The following is a 19,309-nucleotide window of genomic DNA, read 5'->3' as shown; positions in this document are numbered from 1 at the left end:
GGGCTCAAGGCAGCAATGCCCCCCCCCCTCGTTGCTTGTCAGCCCGCGGAAAGCCTCGCCGAGTCTCAAGACCCCCCCCCCCCCCTTGCCAGGAGGGGTCCCCCTGCCGCGTCGGGATGCTTCACCGATCCCGCGAAACGAGCGTTCGCTTTCGTGCGGGAGGAGTCGGGCGAATCCCGGAGAAAACCCTGCACACTCAAGACGTGGGGGGGGGGGGTTACACTTCAAAGTTCCGCATTGATATCGGAGGTGGTTCTGGGCCCCGCACCTACGTTGACTCGGCCTTAAACCACGCGGGCGGTGCGTTGCGTAAACATGAGCGACGGGGAGACAAAGGAGTCCGGATGGAGGAGCGGCCAGGCTCGCGGGATAGGGAGCGGGCCCGGCACGCCCCGGGTCCAGCTGGCGGCGGAGGCGGTGAAGACGCGGCCTCTGTGGGCCCCGGGGTCGCCGTGGATACGTTGACTGGGCACAGACGCGGTGGCAGGAGGCGGCGTGAATTGCCGCACAAACAAAAGCCAGGGGTCACGACACGGCCGGCACGGGGAGAGAGGGGGCCAGTAAAACATTAACCAGGACACTACCGAGATGGGGGTGGGCTCCGAGCCAAGACAATCACCCGGCATACCAATCCAATCAGGTGTATCTCAGGTATTGCCAGGGTTTATTGATAAGATACAACTGTGACCCATATCGTAAATATAGGGGGCATTGCCTGTAAGACCGGCTGTTCGACAGCGTTGTTTCAAGGGAGCCTAACTCTACTCCTTATGAGACACTGATTATCGAAACCGGTCCTTGCTTATAAACATCTGGCAGTTCACCAGCATTGATGCAAGCGAGCTTGACTCGGTCCAGAGATGTTGCTCGTCTTGAATCAATGCTGCTGAACGTAACCCACTCCAGGAACGAAGGCCGTGCACGTGCGGCTCACGGGATGTGGGGGGTGGAATTCTCGTATTTGTATTACGTGGAGAGACGGATTATGATACGTCGAAGAGGAGACATTATCGTCAGCTTGTTTGGCGTTTTCACGACGGATTGCCCACCCAGCCCGCGAGCCACCTGGCCACGCAGCCACTCGCACCAGCCAGCCCACACGGCACCCGGCCACGAGGTTAGACAGGCCACCTGGCCACAGGGTTAGACGACCCACAAGCCACCTGGCCACGCAGCCACTCGCACCAGCCAGCCCACACGGCACCCGGCCACGAGGTTAGACAGGCCACCTGGCCACAGGGTTAGACGACCCACAAGCCACCTGGCCACAGGGTTAGACGACCCACAAGCCACCTGGCCACGCAGCCACTCGCACCAGCCAGCCCACACGGCACCCGGCCACGAGGTTAGACAGGCCACCTGGCCACAGGGTTAGACGACCCACAAGCCACCTGGCCACAGGGTTAGACGACCCACAAGCCACCTGGCCACAGGGTTAGACGACCCACAAGCCACCTGGCCACAGGGTTAGACGACCCACAAGCCACCTGGCCACAGGGTTAGACGACCCACAAGCCACCTGGCCACGCAGCCACTCGCACCAGCCAGCCCACACGGCACCCGGCCACGAGGTTAGACAGGCCACCTGGCCACAGGGTTAGACGACCCACAAGCCACCTGGCCACAGGGTTAGACGACCCACAAGCCACCTGGCCACAGGGTTAGACGACCCACAAGCCACCTGGCCACAGGGTTAGACGACCCACAAGCCACCTGGCCACAGGGTTAGACGACCCACAAGCCACCTGGCCACGCAGCCACTCGCACCAGCCAGACAGCCAGCCGCGTGCTCCTATCTCCCGGCGCAGCAGCTGAAACAATGGTACAGATTTCTCAAAATCCCTCCCACAATCTCCCTCCGCCCGCCTACTCGCTCCCGCCGCCTCTGTCCACCCAGCGGTATAAACGGAGTCCACCACGGTAAGTTTATGATCAGGAGGTCGGGCGGCGTGTGGTGGTGGGGTGAAGTTTGGGCACGCTCACCTTTTTCCCCGACCACGTGAGATCAACGTGGGCGAGTAGACTCAATACACCCCTCTAGAGTTGGCTAAGTTAGAGGGCCCTTCTGCCAACGGTGACGTGAGCAAAGCAATTGCAGGGATGCGCCTTTATCTCCTGTTAGACCTTGAGAAGCCCTAGGAGATCCTACGCCGGTGGTATCCATAATTATAATCATTACCATTTACAGCCGTCTGGCAATCCGCTGCTGAATGAATGAGGCGAGCGGTGGAGCGTGCGCTTGGTTGACCATACTTCACCACGCCGGCTAGCGTGTGGGCCCAGGGCCGGGTCAGATATCACCGATGTCATCTTGAGGTCGTCGGGTTCGTAGCGCAGAGCGCGCTGACCGCTGAGCCCACCACTCCATTGGACCCCCCACGGCAGCGCCAATTGACACTTGACTGACTGATAAGGCGACAAGCGCCCTGGGAAGGGCAGCACGTAGTCATCATCAACATCGGGGACCACCTCCAGGCCAAGCCATTCATTCGTTATTATATTTTTTACGCGCAAAAGTTGAACGTAAAGAGGACTTTCATAGGCACGAGAGAGATATAAATTGAAGGGAGAGAAACGTCTTAAAATTCTGACTGAAGGAACACACCGATCGGAGTGCGGTGCAGTGAGAGAGGAGGAGGGAGTGAACCTGGCTCCCGGTGCCTGCCGCAAGTCTCCATGACGACAGAGTCATTCGTTTGCAAGGCAATTTTGCAGTGCGAGAAACGAGAGTTCTTCCAGGTGGGGATCAAAGCGTTGGCACATCAAAGATGATGATGATGGTGGTGGCGGTGGTGATAATGATGGTGATGGGCCAAGTTCACTGGGCTGCATTTCAGATGTGGAGTGGTGAATGCCTCGTGGCTGCGTACCGTATGAAGTTAAGTTTTAGGACTTCACATCGCACGGTCTACCACTTACAAATGGCCCAAAAGTTACATTAATCCAGGTCGCTGCAATAAGCAAATTAGCGGCACTAATCGGGCACAAACGGGCAGTAGTTTTGAGGTGGTGACACTGAATTTCCCGTGTCGGTGTGCTCAGTAAGCTGCACTCACTGCTCGAGTGGGGAGCGGTGGCACAGTGGTTAGCGCGCTGCCCTCCGACTCGAGTTAAATTCCCACTCCCCGACCAAAATTCAGTGACAGCGAATATCCGAGCTGCTCCTGGGCCTCCACTAGGTCGACTCAGCCTTAAATGACCAGCTAGTGCAGCGTGTGTGTATAAGACATCAGCACCGGGGAGACAAAGGCGGTTGGGCGTGGCGTTGGCTACACCTCCCCCTAGTTTCGCCAAATCCGGCCTTCACAGGTGCTCGCGAACGGCACTTGCCCCACGTCTTGTGAAGTCCGTATGGGGGATTTGTATTTGATGTTGCCCGCCAGCGGCATTTTGCAAGTCCTCTAGGATGCAGAGACACAACGTGGCCTCGCCAAGGCCACGAATCGCTCCCTCCTCTCTCTGGGGCTTTGTACCGCCACACACAGGCATGGACCCCCCTGCCTCGCCTTCTACAGAGGCTGCTGGGGGGCACGTGCTGTTGGGGGGCTCCACCTGTGAAGACAGCCGGCACGGCACACGAGGAGGTGGCGGGGCCAGCACCACGCACGGCTGCACGGCTGCTCAATTCAGGCTGAGTGTATCTACCGGAGGCCCAGGACCCGGCTGAGGTTCGTAGCGCGGTGCAACTCGACTCCACTGCAACACCGCAGCCACACACGGACACACACGCGCGTCGTTTTTACGCTCGCGCACCGCACGCACGCACACAATGCACACCTTATGTGTTTTGCTCGCCACTAACACAGCCGCCTCTTCTCTGAGATCCCCCCCAGCAGCAGCAAGCCACCAAGGCCGTGCCAGCTCGGCCAACGCTCTGCCTGTAGCCATGACCGGCGCGCAAACCACTACAACAACAGCAGCAGCAGCAACAGCAGCAGCAGCAGCAACAACAACAACAACAGCAGCAGCAACAACAACAACAACAACAACAGCAGCAACAACAACACCACCACGCAGGAGGAGGCGACACGCGGAGTGAGGAGATACACGGGGGGACAGGAGGAGGTACGGAGAGGTGGGGGCAGACACACGGGGAGATAAATGAAGAGACACGGGGAGATGAGGGGAACAGACGTGGGGAGACACGAGGAGACACGGGAATACGTCTGAAACGTCAAGGATATGAAGGGAGAGAGACAGGGAGACACGGAGAGACACGGAGTAACACAGACAAACGAGGCGAGAGCCTGTGAGACAATTGTAGACACATAAAGACACGGGACGCATGGGGAGACGCAGTGACATGCCATGGAGAGACACGGAGACACACAGTGAGACACGGGGACACACAGTGAGACACGGGGACACACAGTGAGACACGGGGACACACAGTGAGACACGGGGACACACAGTGAGACACGGGGACACACAGTGGGACGCGGGGATACTTCAGGAGACTCGAGGAGACTCGGTGAGCCACAGTGAGACTCGGGGAGACTTTGTGAGACTCGGGGAGACTCGGGGGGACTTTGTGAGACTTTGTGAGCCACAGTGAGACTCGGGGAGACTTTGTGGGACTTTGTGAGTCACCGTGAGGCTCCGGGGAGACTTTGTGAGCCACAGTGAGGCTCGGGGGAGACTTTGAGGCTCAGGGAGACACTGAGAGGCTTTGTGAACGTGTCCCGACCTGTGGGCGCGTCACCTGACACCGCAGCAGCGAGTCCGGGAGCTTCGTGACGACGACCCCCGCCACGTGACCCTGCAGCCCTGCCTGGTGAGCAGTCACCCAGACAGTCACCAGGTAGCCACTGCTGTCACCCAGCCAGTCACCCAGCCAGTCACCCAGCCAGTCACCAGGTAGCCACTGCTGTCACCCAGACAGTCACCCAGCCAGTCACCCAGTCACCCAGACAGTCACCCAGACAGTCACTGCTGTCACCCAGACAGTCACCCAGACAGTCACCCAGACAGTCACCAGGTAGCCACTGCTGTCACCCAGACAGTCACCCAGCCAGTCATTAGGTAGCCACTGCTGTCACCCAGCCAGTCACCCAGCCAGTCACCCAGACAGTCACCCAGACAGTCACCCAGCCAGTCACCCAGACAGTCACCCAGCCAGTCATTAGGTAGCCACTGCTGTCACCCAGACAGTCACTCAGCCAGTCACCCAGTTAGTCACCCAGACAGTCACCCAGCCAGTCACCCAGTTAGTCACCCAGCCAGTCACCCAGACAATCACTGCTGTCAACTAGGCAGTCACCCAGCCAGTCACCCAGCCAATCACCCAGCCACTCACCCAGCCAGTCACCCATTTAGTCACGCAGTCACCCAGCCAGTCACCCAGACATTCACTGCTGTCAACTAGGCAGTCACCCAGCCAGTCACCCAGCCAGTCACCCAGCCAGTCACCCAGACAGTCACCCAGGCAGTCACACAGACAGTCACCCAGTTAGTCACCCAGCCAGTCACCCAGCCAGTCACCCAGCCAGTCACCCAGCCAGTCACCAGGTAGCCACTGCTGTCACCCAGACAGTCACCCAGCCAGTCACCCAGTCACCCAGACAGTCACCCAGACAGTCACTGCTGTCACCCAGACAGTCACCCAGACAGTCACCCAGACAGTCACCAGGTAGCCACTGCTGTCACCCAGACAGTCACCCAGCCAGTCATTAGGTAGCCACTGCTGTCACCCAGCCAGTCACCCAGCCAGTCACCCAGACAGTCACCCAGACAGTCACCCAGACAGTCACCCAGCCAGTCATTAGGTAGCCACTGCTGTCACCCAGACAGTCACTCAGCCAGTCACCCAGTTAGTCACCCAGACAGTCACCCAGCCAGTCACCCAGTTAGTCACCCAGCCAGTCACCCAGACAGTCACTGCTGTCAACTAGGCAGTCACCCAGCCAGTCACCCAGCCAATCACCCAGCCACTCACCCAGCCAGTCACCCATTTAGTCACCCAGTCACCCAGCCAGTCACCCAGACATTCACTGCTGTCAACTAGGCAGTCACCCAGCCAGTCACCCAGCCAGTCACCCAGCCAGTCACCCAGACAGTCACCCAGGCAGTCACACAGACAGTCACCCAGTTAGTCACCCAGCCAGTCACCCAGACAGTCACCCAGACAGTCACCCAGTCAGTCACCCAGTCACCCAGACAGCCACTGCTGTCACCCAGACAGTCACCCAGCCAGACACTCAGACAGTCACCCAGTCACCCAGCCAGTCACCCAGACAGCCACTGCTGTCACCCAGACAGTCACCAGGTAGTCACTGCTGTCACCCAGACAGTCAGAGTATTCACAGTAGTTACTGAGACTTACTAACTAGTAACAAAATATAATTTGAGTGATGATAGTCATTAAGACAGGCCCTAGCCATGGCTAGTCAGTGATAGTTACTAAGACAGGCACTTTTAATGGTGAGTGAGTAACGATTGCACTTACACAGGCATTAGCCATGGCTAGTCAGTGATTGTCACTAAGACAGCCCCTAGCCATGGCTAGTCAGTGATAGTTACTAAGACAGGCCCTAGCCATGGCTAGTCAGTGACGGCAGTCACCAAGTTGGCCGGTCTAATTGACGAGGCAGTTAACAATCAATCGCGACTGAGCGATCGTTGCCAACGTCTGGAGTGGCTTGGGCGTTTGCGAGCTACAGCTGACTGGGTAACCTGGGGTAACCTGGGGTAACCTGGGGTAACCAGGGGTAACCTGGGGAAACCTGGGGTAACCTGGGATAAACAGGGGTAACCTGGGGTAACCTGGGGTAGCCAGGGGTAGCCAGGGGTAACCTGGGGCACCGCAGGGCGAACTTGGGTCGCTAATTGAAGGCAGCAGCAGCAGCTTCCTTCATTGAAGGCAGTCGGCGGCACGGAGCCCGTGCCTGGGAGCAGCACGCGGGGGGCGATCGATGTCCGATCGATGCCCGGGGGGCGGGGGGCGGGGGGGGGGGAGACGGGACTCGGCCCTCATTCAGCAGTGGAGAGTGAGCAGGGGCTGGTGACGGCGGCCGCGGTGGAGGTTCAACGTAACGAAGCAGGCAACTCGAGACACTGAACCTCATCGGTGGAAGAGACAACAACGACGAGAAGGAGGAGAAGCTGGCCTGGTTGGGTATTGCGCCACAGGGCCCCACGTGACTTAGTTAGCGAGCGCCTATTAAGTCCCTCGAGCGGTCACCCGAGCAGACACGGCCACGTCCGCCACGGAGATGGAGCGCACACGTTCAGATGGAGAATGCCGCTTCCCCCCCCCCCGCGTCAGACGGCCATCAACAAACAGCACCATCGAAGTGTCAAAGGTAACGCAGTAGCTGCAACAACAGTTGACACCTATGAAGGAGGGACATTGCCCGAACCGTCGTCTGTTGTCCACACAGTAGTATTATTGACACGGAATGTGTGTTAAAGTGGTTGAGTCGAGAAAGTACGCTTATAAGAGAGAGTGGCGAGGGGAACACAGCGAGAGAGACGAGAGCGGCACGGGGAGGGCTCCCCTCCTTACCCGCTCAGCTGCCAGGGGGAGCCGCCAGGGACGTCATCAAAACATCCCCAGCGGGGGCAGCAGCAGCAGCAGCGAGCTCGACATCCTCGGCGGCACCGCAGCAGCTGCAGCAGCAGCTACAGCAGCAGCAGCAACAACAACAGCAACAGAAGCAGCTACAGCAGCAACAACAGCAGCAACAGCAGCAGCAACAACAGCAGCAGCAGCAACAACAGCAGCTGCAGCAGGAGCGACTGACAGCGGCAGCAGCTGCTGGCTACTGCTGCTACGACAGCAGCTGACGGGCAGTGGCTGTGGGGGGGAGGGTCGAGGCCCCCACCCACATCCCCGCCCCCACGTGACGTCACACGGGGAGGGGGCCGTCGCTGAGCGGGGGCGACAGCAAGGGACGATGTCACGTGGTTGGGGTTGAGGTGGCCGAGGGCGGGGTGAGGTGGTGGAGGGGAGGGGTAGGGGGTGAGGGGCGGGGTGAGGTGGTGGAGGGGTGGGATAGGGGGATGAGGGGCGGGGTGAGGTGGTGGAGGGGAGGGGTAGGGGGTGAGGGGCGGGGTGAGGTGGAGGAGGGGAGGGATAGGGGGTGAGGGGCGGGTTGAGATGGTGGAGGGGTAGGGGGTGAGGGGCGGGGTGAGGTGGTGGAGGGGAGGGGTAGGGGGTGAGGGGCGGGTTGAGATGGTGGAGGGGAGGGGTAGGGGGTGAGGGGCGGGGTGAGGTGAGGGGTAGGGGGTGAGGGGCGGGTTGAGATGGTGGAGGGGAGGGGTAGGGGGTGAAGGGCGGGGTGAGGTGAGGGGTAGGGGGTGAGGGGCGGGGTGAGGTGAGGGGTAGGGGGTGAGGGGCGGGTTGAGATGGTGGAGGGGAGGGGTAGGGGGTGAAGGGCGGGGTGAGGTGAGGGGTAGGGGGTGAGGGGCGGGGTGAGGTGGTGGAGGGGAGGGGTAGGGGGTGAAGGGCGGGGTGAGGTGAGGGGTAGGGGGTGAGGGGCGGGGTGAGGTGGTGGAGGGGAGGGGTAGGGGGTGAGGTGGTGGACGGGAGGGGTAGGGGGGTGAGGGGCGGGGTGACCTGGTGGAGTGGTGGGATAGGGGGGTGAGGGGCGGGGTGAGGTGGTGGAGGGGATAGGGGGTGAGGGGCGGGGTGAGGGGAGGGGTTGGGTGAGGTCGTCCCTTATGTAGATTATGGATGCAAAGAATGTAATAGATAAGCGAGACAGTCCTGCTTATATCTCCAATCCCACATCTGTCCTTCCACACCACTAAACTATGTCTTTACACATCCCATCAGCGACACGGCCTTCGGGGGGGGGGGGGTGGGGCGGCATCGTTTCAGCAGCATTGGTTCAACAATCAAAACTCTGGACCGGTTTCGACTTTCAGAATCTAAAGATGTATTTATACCGGAGGAATCCGATAAGCTATCAAGCTCTTTTTCCACGGTAATCCGGAATGCAGCGTCTCGTCAGCAGCCAGGCTCGCTAGAACAAATCGATTCATTCTGGTGAACTGCCAGACGTGTATCGGCCAGGGGCGGTTTCTTCATTAGGGCGATTGGGCGACGCACCACCAATGTCATTCAACCACAGAGTCACGCTAGCCGTCACTGTCAGCCTCTGGATATAGTCCAATCAGCGTCATGTCACGTTCTGTGGAGTACCGCCTCTTTTTGGGCGATTTCACTCCGGCTGAGAATCGCCCAGAGTGTTCCCATAGACTTACATTCAAATATGTTTTTTTTCGAACGGGGGGCGCTGCAATGCATTCTCTATGGCTTCCGGGAGGGCTCGCACTAACGTGCTTACGTCATCATACGTAAGCACGTTTCATCCAACAATATTATTTATCGCCACCTAGTGGAATCTTTAATAAAAGAAACTTGAGTGGATTGTATTAATAGTGAGTATAGAAACAAACAAGATGTATTGTAAGAGTCACTTTGTTTTTCATTAATATTAAAGAAGTGAAGTTGCCTTTACATGCTTAAGCTGTTAATTTATCCTTTGCATGGGTGGACCTTATCCTTATAAATCATCCAGACATTTGCCCCCCCTGAGAGATTTTGCAGGAGCCGCCACTGGTATAGGCCCCACTCTGTTGGACATGGGTTCGATAGTTTGACACAAAACGAAACGATTCATTGAGTATTGATACATTGACTATTGTGTCAGCTGAAAGCGAATCAGGTTGGAGAGTTATTGGCGAAGAAACTGAACTTGATTAAAGTATGATATATTAGCACGATTGGCTCTGTATGGAGCGAAATAAGTTCAACATGCACGTTGCTATGTTTGATTGTTTATATATATTCGATTTTCAACATTTAAAAGCAGGACATTTATACATTATATACCATGTCTCTAATAACTGTGGATTTAATGTCACGGATTATCATTTTTTTTTATTTTGCATGACCAATATTCAAATTATGATTAATCAGTTGTGTTAATGTGCAGCATACATTATATTGTTAACGATCGAACATTATTTCATATTTTGTTAATAATTGAGGACATATTAAATACGTCATATAATGTGTTGTCGAAAATCGAACATATACACAAAGTATAAACTAAAATATCAACAAATATCAATCCACACCTCAACAATAAGAGTTCACATGTTGGGCCATACTGCTGCTGCGTTGGGCAGTGGTGGACACGCACAATGAACATCCTCACTGATCAATAATAACACCGTGGCCTTCAAAATAACAAAAGGTGACGTTTCGGGCAGTGGCCCTTCTTCATGGCACATCGAGTGAACAAGAAGCGTCGGGCCAACTGTTCCAGCAGCGTGCCAACGTTGATGCAACGTTGAATGTTGACTGGGTAAAGTGCATCTGTGTGCTATTAGTACGGTTGGCTAGGTACGGTGCGAAAGAAGTTCAACATACAGTACATACATTCGTTTAATGTATGTGCTTTGAAGAAGGGGTAAACTTATTATTAATGCCACCCACAAAGTGTTATTGATTAATGTGTTGAGTCTTTTAGTTTATTGTGCTCGTGCGCCACTGATTTGTTTTATAACTGGTGTGTAATGGGCGACGTTTCAGGCAATGGCCCTCCACCACAGTATTTTAAAAATAGATTGAAAGCTAATTTCTTTAGAACTGCCTTGTGTTTAGTTTGTTGTCCTTCCATCGCACACCTCCGATTAACGCGGTTGGCAATGTGCGGTGTGAAAAAAATTCAACATCACATACAAATTCTAGATATGAAGCTTTCGTGACTGCAAGGGTTCATACTCTTAGTTTTTTTCGGTAAAGTCACGTAGGTAAAAATAAATAAAAAAAATATGAATATGTACATTTTTACCGTTATTTATTTTATTATTTTTATTATTTATTTTTACCCACGTGACTTTACCGAAAAAACCCAAGAGTATCACATACAAAGCCATGGCAGTATGTGTGAGAGTGCGTGTTATTGTGTATTGTTGTTATGTGTGTATTGTTATTGTGTGTATATAGGGGTCGTGTGAGGTGGGTGGAATCGCCAAGCAGAGTGGCGCAGCGGAAGCGTGCTGGGCCCATAACCCAGAGGTCGATGGATCGAAACCATCCTCTGCTAGCAGTTACTTATTTTTATTTTTCGACAGCGATTACTTTTTTAAAATAAGTACTAGATTTTTTTGGGGTAAATTTCTTTAATAAATTAAGTCTTCTCTATATTTTTCAATAGATAACTGATGTCAAATAATTCATTTAAAACATTCAGATAATTGTGGCTGTGTGGGGGGAACGTCTCGTTAACCAAATCCTGAGACTCACGACTTACACTTTGCAGACCTCTCTCTATGTTGCTGTGAAGAAGGACCATTGCTCGAAACGTCGCTTGTTGGTTTTCCCTTTGAAGGCCACACACACAGTGTGATTGACGAATGTGTTGAGTGATGTTTGAGACCCTGCGAGGTTTTACTAAACAAATACATTAGCATTTTAAACTCGTTACGCAAGTAAATTACCAAATCCAAACCCACTCAGCCGCTTATGTAAATTAGTAAATCCAATATCCCTCGCTGTGCCGCTTATGTAAAAGAGCAAATCCAAATCTCGCGACGCCGCGCGCTCTTATCCATACTACGGAATCGAATGTACCGTTACATCTCGCGATAACTCACGTCCCGCGGGAACTCTCACCCCCTCTTTCGCAAGCGGCCTCCAAGATGGTGAGTATGGTGGTGTTTCGGCGTCGTTCGCCAATCCTTTAGCATCGCCTTCCCTGTCTTTCCTAGCGACTTCCATCGCCTATCCCCGCGAAGGAAAGATCCCCTCGCTCGCGTTCGCGCATTCATTTGTCTCGGATGGCGTCGGAATATTGTGTTTTTGTCTCATTATGGTTAGTGTGCGCGGCGCGGCCTTATCGGCAAGGCCTTGTCGGCGAGGCTTCCTCTTGAGTGTAGCGAGTGTAGCGATGTTCAATGGTTACGTGGTTATGAATGTAGTTTTATTGTACATGGCGAGCGGTTGTGAATTGTTATATTATTTTTAATATTGCATTATATTTTTGGAACTTTTTAAAATCCCCTCAGGATAGTCTCATCCTACCCCTTTTACTGATTGCAATAGACTCGAGTGTGCAGTACTATTCGGTGTTAGGATCGTGCTCAAGGGAGTGAGTGAAGCTGTTGTAGTATATATACATTTACGTTTTACGTAGCTTTTAGCCCCTTGGTCAATCCACTATTGGATGAAGACCTCACCGCATGTCAAGACAGAGTGGGGATCTCATGAGTTGTTTAGTTTATAAAGAGTCGATATGGATAACGTTCGCAGTTATTCTCATTTGACTTTTGTCCTCCCAGTTGCTTTGGAAAAGGAATTGGTCGCAAAATTGAGGCCGGAAAAAAAACTTTGACCGGTATGGGAATGTAGAATTTCCATCGGTTCGGGGTCATAAAATACTGTATAGGATGAACGCCGACCTGCACGCGTGGTTGGAGTTGGAAGACGCTTTAACGTAAGCTATGAAGAAAGGCCGTTGCCCGAAACGTCGGCAGTTTTATATATTTAAAAGCGGTGCTGTTGAGGTGTTTTTGTTATTTGGACCCGTGCACCACTGCCACAACGCAGCAGCAGCATCAAATAATTGGTTTCACTTCAGGTCGGTGCCTGGTTCTCTTAACAGTTCGGGTCTCTCGCATGCGCTGTGTCCATAATAAGACACAAGTTAGCACACAGTCCCAGTGGTTATTTAGAGTTTTGGGCGGCGGCGCAGTTGTAACACTTCCCTGGGTTTTATTCTAGATTCCGTCACCTTGGTATTGTGAAGGGCTTGTTCTCCCCGTGTTCTGCATGGGATTGCTCCAGGTTCCGTTTCCTTGAATCGGTTAAACAAACTAGCACACAGTTACTGGTATTTTCCCAATACTGTACATGACTGATTAAAAGTTACCTGCGAATTGCGCAATTGGGGTTACACGCAGCAGCAGCGTCGGCCACGACTGCAAAACTCGGTAGGACCCTCCTGAAAATGTGTCTTGAGAATCGGGCCTTTCTGGGGAGCCAAACGTAAAAATGATAACGGGTCAGGGACTCGTACTTACTTGCTATGAATCTGCGGGGACCGTGGTGTCCGCCTCGTACGATACCTGCATGTAATACTGTCATTACTATGTATTTCATGTGAAGTGTTACACTAGCAGCAGAGGCATATCCATGTGCCAGTCGGCGGCGTGTTTACGTCTCCTCTAACTGTGGTTGCGCCGTCCCTCGCAGGCGGATCAAGGCGACCAGAAGAAGAAGCGCACCTTCCGCAAGTACACGTACCGCGGCGTGGACTTGGACCAGCTGCTGGACATGTCCAAGTGAGTAGTAGGTCACGTGGGTGGACGTCACAGGCGAGTGGTGATTCCGGAGGTTGCCCGGTGGCTCAGGAGATTCGAGCGTCGAGCTGCCAATGCTATGATGTTGGGATTGAATCCGGGTTTCGGGCCCTGCGTGTGATTAAAGCAAGGTTGTAGTGGAGATAACGGTCTCAGCATGGTCACCAATGACTTCACAACAACAGCAAAATCGTCATGTTAATTGCACTTTATGAGACATAATTTCAGCCCTGAACTTTGAAAAATATTGGTTTGACTCTCATGTGAAGAACATTTCTGTCGTTGGTAGAGTGAGTGGGAAAGTGTTGCCCCATACTGTGGATTAAAAGGTCACTTGAAGGGATCTGAGGTATTTCTATGACATCCGCTTCCACAGCGTGAAGAGGAGCATCGCTCTGCGAGAGATCCAAATGGATACGTCGTCTCGTGACGACGTGACAGCTCAATCTGCGTACTATTGCGGGGAGGGAGTTTAGAAACGTGGGAGGAGCCTTTCACAGAGCCATGTATCAAGGCGGCTGTGGCTCTATTCCACTGAATTTTCCATTGTAGGGGGCAAAACCGCATTGTTGTTCGAGCGAAACGTTAACATTGCTCCTGCAGAAAAGGAGCTCGGTCTGAGCCTGTAGCGACGTGTGCTTGAGGGCCCCCTCACGTCGGTGGCTTTCACATGTCCGGAGCCCAGCAGCTCGGCTTTCCAGCTCAATGGCGCCTTTGGTTATTAACAAGGCCGGCAATGGGAACCACAGGCTAGAGTTACTGTGACGCTTGAATGGTGTGGGGGAGAGGGTTGGGAGAAAGGGAAGCGGTCTTTATCCCCGTGTTCAAAAACATTTCTGTGGCACGAAACTCACCATGTCGGCATTGCCTTCAGCATCAGTAGCCATGATCTGAAGGCCTCTCCCAAGTCGCCCCCCCACCGCTCATTATTCTGCTAGGTGGGAGACGGTATACTTTTCATGTTACCGTAAACAGAACAGTCATCTAGGTAAAGTGGATGTCGTTAATATATGATCAGTAGAGCTATAGAGAAAAGCCATAGTAGTGCGGTTGTGGCCATGCAATCATTTATGAACCACTAGTCTTCACTCCTTCAATGGAGGAATAGGAAAACTAGACAAACTCTCCTGAAACCCTCTCTTTGTGACGAGCAGACCTCGATATTGGCATTTAACTCCTGAACATTATATTGCCATTCAAGAATGGAAGACTATCATGCAATGTAATAATCCACCTAGTACTTCCGCACAAGCTGATTTTATTGATCCATCTTCCTCGTTGGATATCCTCTTGAGTGTGTCTTTTAAAATCGATAGGACCGATGAAAATTGTGTCCATAACAAATGCTTACTGGAAAACATGATAAAATAAGGATTTTTTTTATCTGAATGAAAGAAAGTTATCTCCTGCTTCTGACCGGAAACAGTGCTGCAAAAGAAAAGCACTCCCTTAAGGATCTTTGATTTTGTGTAAGATGACATTCCGATACCCCTTAATCTGATGTTGTGTTTCTGTGTGCCGCGTGCGTGCCTGTGTCTCCCCGTGATCGCGTGCGAACTACGCAGTGAGCAGCTGATGCAGATGTTCAGTGCACGCCAGCGGCGACGGTACAACCGTGGGCTGCGCCGGAAGCAGCTGTCTCTGCTGAAGCGCCTGCGCAAGGCGAAGAAGGACGCGCCACCGCTGGAGAAGCCGGAGGTGGTGAAGACGCATCTGCGTGACATGGTCATCATCCCCGAGATGGTGGGCAGCATGGTGGGCGTGTACAACGGCAAGACCTTCAACCAGGTCGAAGTCAAGGTACTAAGAAGTTTTCTTCGTCCTTTTGTTATTTTGGGCCTGAGGCTACGGTCTCCCTCGCTGCTGCGGGTGTATTGGTCGGCACACTGGACTGGCAATACACAGGTCACCGATTTAACCTGTTGTGGCTGTGCTTGGGCTCAACGTATCTCGTTTGTAAAATAGCCGGGAAACTGGATAAACGGGAACCAACCGTGTAACCAATCAAATAAACTCTAATTTCATTCCATCTCTCAGCTTGGTAGTTGAGCCATTGAGCAGTTGAGCCAAAGGACAGTTTCACCAATGGGCAGTCTTAGACACTACAGTCTTAAACCCTTAACATCTATCCTCTAAACACATCACCCCAAACTTGACCCTGAATGATACATTCTAATCCCACATGAAAACTAAAGCAGCGGCGTCACTTAACCCTTTGAGACGTCTGCAAGTTGCAGAGTGGGTCCTGTTCACCCCTGAATCTCGGAACGCGCAAGCGGTTGGCGTTAACCGCTAACCGTATAACGCCGCTGTTTTTAAAGGCATTGTACTCACCGCAGAGAACTGCAGCAACACGATCGCACTCTACAATAGCTGGTGCCAAACTGCCACGTCCTCCCGCATGGCTTTTTGGGAGCCTCAGTACCGTTTAAGTTATTTTCTCCCGATTTCGTTCCGACGAAGTACATGTACGTCGTGGAATTGTAAAAGACTTGTAATTCATCTACAGCTTCACCCCTCGCACTGCTCGTTCCCTGCTACCGTCTTCTTCCAAGTTCATAAAACCTTGCACAAAACATTCTGAACGTTAGAGAAGCGCAACAGAACTCATTCAAGTGGCCAACCATCAAATACAGACGTCCTTTGCATAACGTGCTACATTGTTTTATTTGAAAAATATTTTTTACAAAAAAAATGTAAGTTTTCTATTTCGTTTTTTTCTTGAGCACGTAACTGAAACACATAGCATAAGTGTGAAGTATGTTCCTTGATGATGAATCGCGTAACTGCAAATTCGTGCTCTGGTGGGGGGCGCATTACTCGAGGGGCGCCTGTACAATAGTACATAATTTGTAAGGATTGTTTGCCATGCCCACAATTCTTTACAATAGAAAAATATATAACTCGGTTTTTATCAGCAGGGTCCATGACATGGCAAGTTGTGTTCTGAATTATCATTGATAATTATGAATCGCTCACCTTGGATGACATAAGTTTATATTAATTACAGAATCATACCTAAAATTCGAAGGGTCTCTTGGTCTTAAACCTATTTGTTTAAGTCGTGATGGCTAGCTCCACTGCTACGGAGTGGGAACTGCAGCTGTTTGCACAGCGAGACAAAGTAAGGCAGCATCTAGTTGTGTGCGTACGTTTGCCAAGCCGGCTGAAAAGCCCACTGCTTGTCTGCTCGGGTTAATCCCTTGTAAAAGCGGATTGATTTGTTGTGGGCCTTTATAATGGCGATGCATCAGTCTTTTTCTGGAAAGTTCACTTAAATGTTTTCTTTTCATGTTTGGCATTCCTAAATGAATATGCTTAATGGCAACACTTCAAGTTAGTGGGGCAAACCATGAGCATCTCCCGTTTGCTGGAGGCTTCCTCTTCGTACCCAGAGGCTTTCTGAAAAGCTTTGTGCGGCTCATCAATCCCCAGTGCTTTCAAAGCAGCTACAAAAGGCCAGCAGCAGTAATAATAATGCCTTTTACCCTGGAAACCGCATTGAGTCTCAAGACTTTGAGAAGTGTCCTGCGTTGATCACTATGTTTGGCTAGTTCTATGTTTAGATACAGGTAGAACTCTTAACCACGATTCTATTTAAGAATACAGTATAGCTTTGTATGTTATGATACTAATCTTTATTGATGAATGAAGTTAATAGGTCACCTACACATTTGCACGCTTGCAAATTAGACTATTCCTGGGCTCCAGTTCTCACCTGGTTAAACAAAATCAACTTGAATTTGCCTGTGGGTTGTGTAATGTGTGTAAAGGTATAGGCTGCAATAAAATGCTGCTAATTCAGTGTGGCATTTGTCCCCCTCCCACCTACGAATGTGTACACTTGTAATATAATCCTGCTCGTGTTTACCTTTCGTCTCGTTTGCAAAAAGATTTAATCTCCGTGGTGGTGGACTCTCGCCTGGGTGTAAATAATTGTGGTGTGCTTGTGTTTCTTTCAGCCCGAGATGATTGGCCACTACCTGGGCGAGTTCTCCATCACCTACAAGCCCGTGAAGCACGGTCGGCCCGGTATCGGTGCCACCCACTCTTCCCGTTTTATCCCGCTGAAGTAAAATCTCTGTGCACATGCCTTGATTTTGTTCAGAATCAATACAAAATAAAAAAAAAATCCCAGTATCCTTTTCCCCGAGTCGTCTTTGAGCCATTCTGATGTTTGGTTTGCAGCTTTTAACGGATGCCCGCCTCCACCGTGTTGTTTTCTTTCGCTTGAGTTGTCTGTGAAAGGGCCGCTGCTGCAGCTGAAGAAGAATGGGAGAGAGCCCGACTAATGGAATGTTTGAAAATGCTTTGTACCAACGTGTGCGGTTGTTGTTGGTATGTCGTGTCCAATTTCTTTCGAGACGGTGGTTGTGCAATGCTGCAATTCCGCTTGGTGGAATGATACGCGAATGTCAAGCGATGGCCTGGTTTGAGATTTAAAATTTTCATGCAGCAAATATTCTTTCTTAAGTCGCGGTTGCTGAGGAACAAACTCAAAAGTCCAACCCTCCCAAGCAGTCAAAAACAAACCGCATTATTGACGTTATAATGGATACTTATATTTTACTTTATTTGAAAAAAAGGTTATAGCTTAGGAAAAATAGGGGATGAAAGTGATTTTCAGAGTGGAGCAGAGCAAGGGAAGGGGAGTTGTGACCTATCGTGAGTGGGTGAGCAGATGAGCAAGTGTCTTGAGTCGGTGGGCGAGTGTGTTGTGATACGCAGTGTTGAGTGAACGTTGCATGAGATGAAACGAAGTCCGGTAGGCTGCGTCCTCAACATAGAGGAGGAATCAATGAGGGAAGTTAACGGGAACGGTCATGGTTCATTGCTGAAGTATTTTACGAACAGCGCTAACAAGATCGCGCTGCCCAAGTGGTCTCGGCGTGGTCAGGTTTATCGCCACCACATTGCGCCAATTGACGTGTGCTGTGCCTGATTGGTTCATCAATACATCTGAATTCAGTTATCTGGTGATGCCGCTTTTGCAGTGGTGCATAAGCAGCACAACAAAACACTCAACACATTTAATCGATAACACTGGTCTTGAAAGGGGAAGGTATAGGTGACGTTTTGAGCGATGGTCCTCTATAGCAACAAAATAGTTATTTGAAAATGACTTGTCATACTCGCCAAAAAGGTGGATTTAACCGCAACGGATATATGAATCTTAACGGGTGCCTGCTGAAGAAGAGGAATGCACTGTACCTGTGACCTTTGTAAATACAGGTGTGTGTGTTATTCGTAAAAGGTAATGCTTTAATGTGTGCTTTCGCAATACAAAGTACGGTAATTGTACAAACAACTCGGCTCCTGGGCGATATTTAATTTGCGCTTCTTACCAACTCTTCGCCTTCTATGCACGACGCCGTGGGTTCGATCCCCGACCCTGACGCCTGTATATTTGGAGTTTGCATGTGGTCGTGGATTTTTCTCCAGGTTTTCCGGTTTCTCTTTTAAAATATATAAACATACGTTGAAGAGTAGTTGGGTGCTATACATGTTCATGTAGTAAGCCACTTGAGCTATCATTTGCGGATAGGTCGCTTCTGACAAATATTTATGTAGCGCAGTGGCCCTTACCTGGTAAAATAAAAAATGCTGTTTGAATAATTGAAATGCATCACGCCGTGACGACCTGCTGTATCGTTAGTACGTTGCGCGCGTGCCAATAACATTCTTTACTCATCCCGCCGGAAACTGTTCCCAGTTCCTGGCTTTCAGAAGCGATAACGGATTCTGAGACGTGTTTATTATGGGTTTTATCATTGAACAACCCCGTGCATGCATAGACACGGACATTGTGTACAGGTACACTCCTGTGACCGAATCGCACGAAATATGATCAACTTGTAACGCGCCGCTGCACAGCGTTGCCTCACTCGTAGAGAGCGACCCCGAGAATGGTTATTATGGTTATTTTGTTTTCCTCGCAGTTCCTGGCTCGTGAGGATAACCTCACTAAATGGACAGTTGGTTAAAGTAGAGGTGT

At 51.5% G+C, this 19,309-nt stretch overlaps 2 protein-coding genes and 1 non-coding gene across 3 annotated transcripts in view; 2 read left to right on the top strand and 1 right to left on the bottom strand.

Annotated features, from left to right (window-relative positions):
- The window catches only part of EPB41L4A (erythrocyte membrane protein band 4.1 like 4A), a 40,843-nt gene extending 36,903 nt beyond the window's left edge, over positions 1-3,940 (bottom strand). Inside the window, exon 1 of the mRNA XM_078879140.1 lies at positions 3,778-3,940. The gene's annotated coding sequence lies outside the window, so the exon portion shown is untranslated. The remainder of the gene's footprint in view (positions 1-3,777) is intronic.
- A 7,048-nt stretch (positions 3,941-10,988) lies between these two features.
- On the top strand, positions 10,989-11,060 carry TRNAM-CAU (transfer RNA methionine (anticodon CAU)). Its single transcript has one exon. It is a non-coding gene; the product is annotated as a tRNA-Met (tRNA).
- Positions 11,061-11,561: 501 nt separating this feature from the next.
- On the top strand, positions 11,562-17,465 carry RPS15 (ribosomal protein S15). The gene is made up of 4 exons (XM_078879142.1): positions 11,562-11,658; positions 13,208-13,296; positions 14,880-15,114; positions 17,277-17,465. Exons 1-4 carry the CDS (start codon positions 11,656-11,658, stop codon positions 17,388-17,390), a joined length of 441 nt encoding a protein of 146 aa, XP_078735268.1. The 5' UTR covers positions 11,562-11,655; the 3' UTR covers positions 17,391-17,465.
- Positions 17,466-19,309: the final 1,844 nt, after the last annotated feature.

Source organism: Lampetra fluviatilis, chromosome 53, assembly GCF_964198595.1.
Source record: "Lampetra fluviatilis chromosome 53, kcLamFluv1.1, whole genome shotgun sequence".
Taxonomy (NCBI): domain Eukaryota; kingdom Metazoa; phylum Chordata; class Hyperoartia; order Petromyzontiformes; family Petromyzontidae; genus Lampetra; species Lampetra fluviatilis.
This window is presented reverse-complemented; position numbering and strand designations above follow the sequence as displayed.

Excerpts from the sequence above, each read along its gene's own strand:
- RPS15 (XM_078879142.1), top strand. Across the intron at positions 13,297-14,879 it reads CAGCTGCTGGACATGTCCAA|TGAGCAGCTGATGCAGATGT; the intron begins GTGAGTAGTAGG and ends CGAACTACGCAG. Across the intron at positions 15,115-17,276 it reads TCAACCAGGTCGAAGTCAAG|CCCGAGATGATTGGCCACTA; the intron begins GTACTAAGAAGT and ends TGTTTCTTTCAG.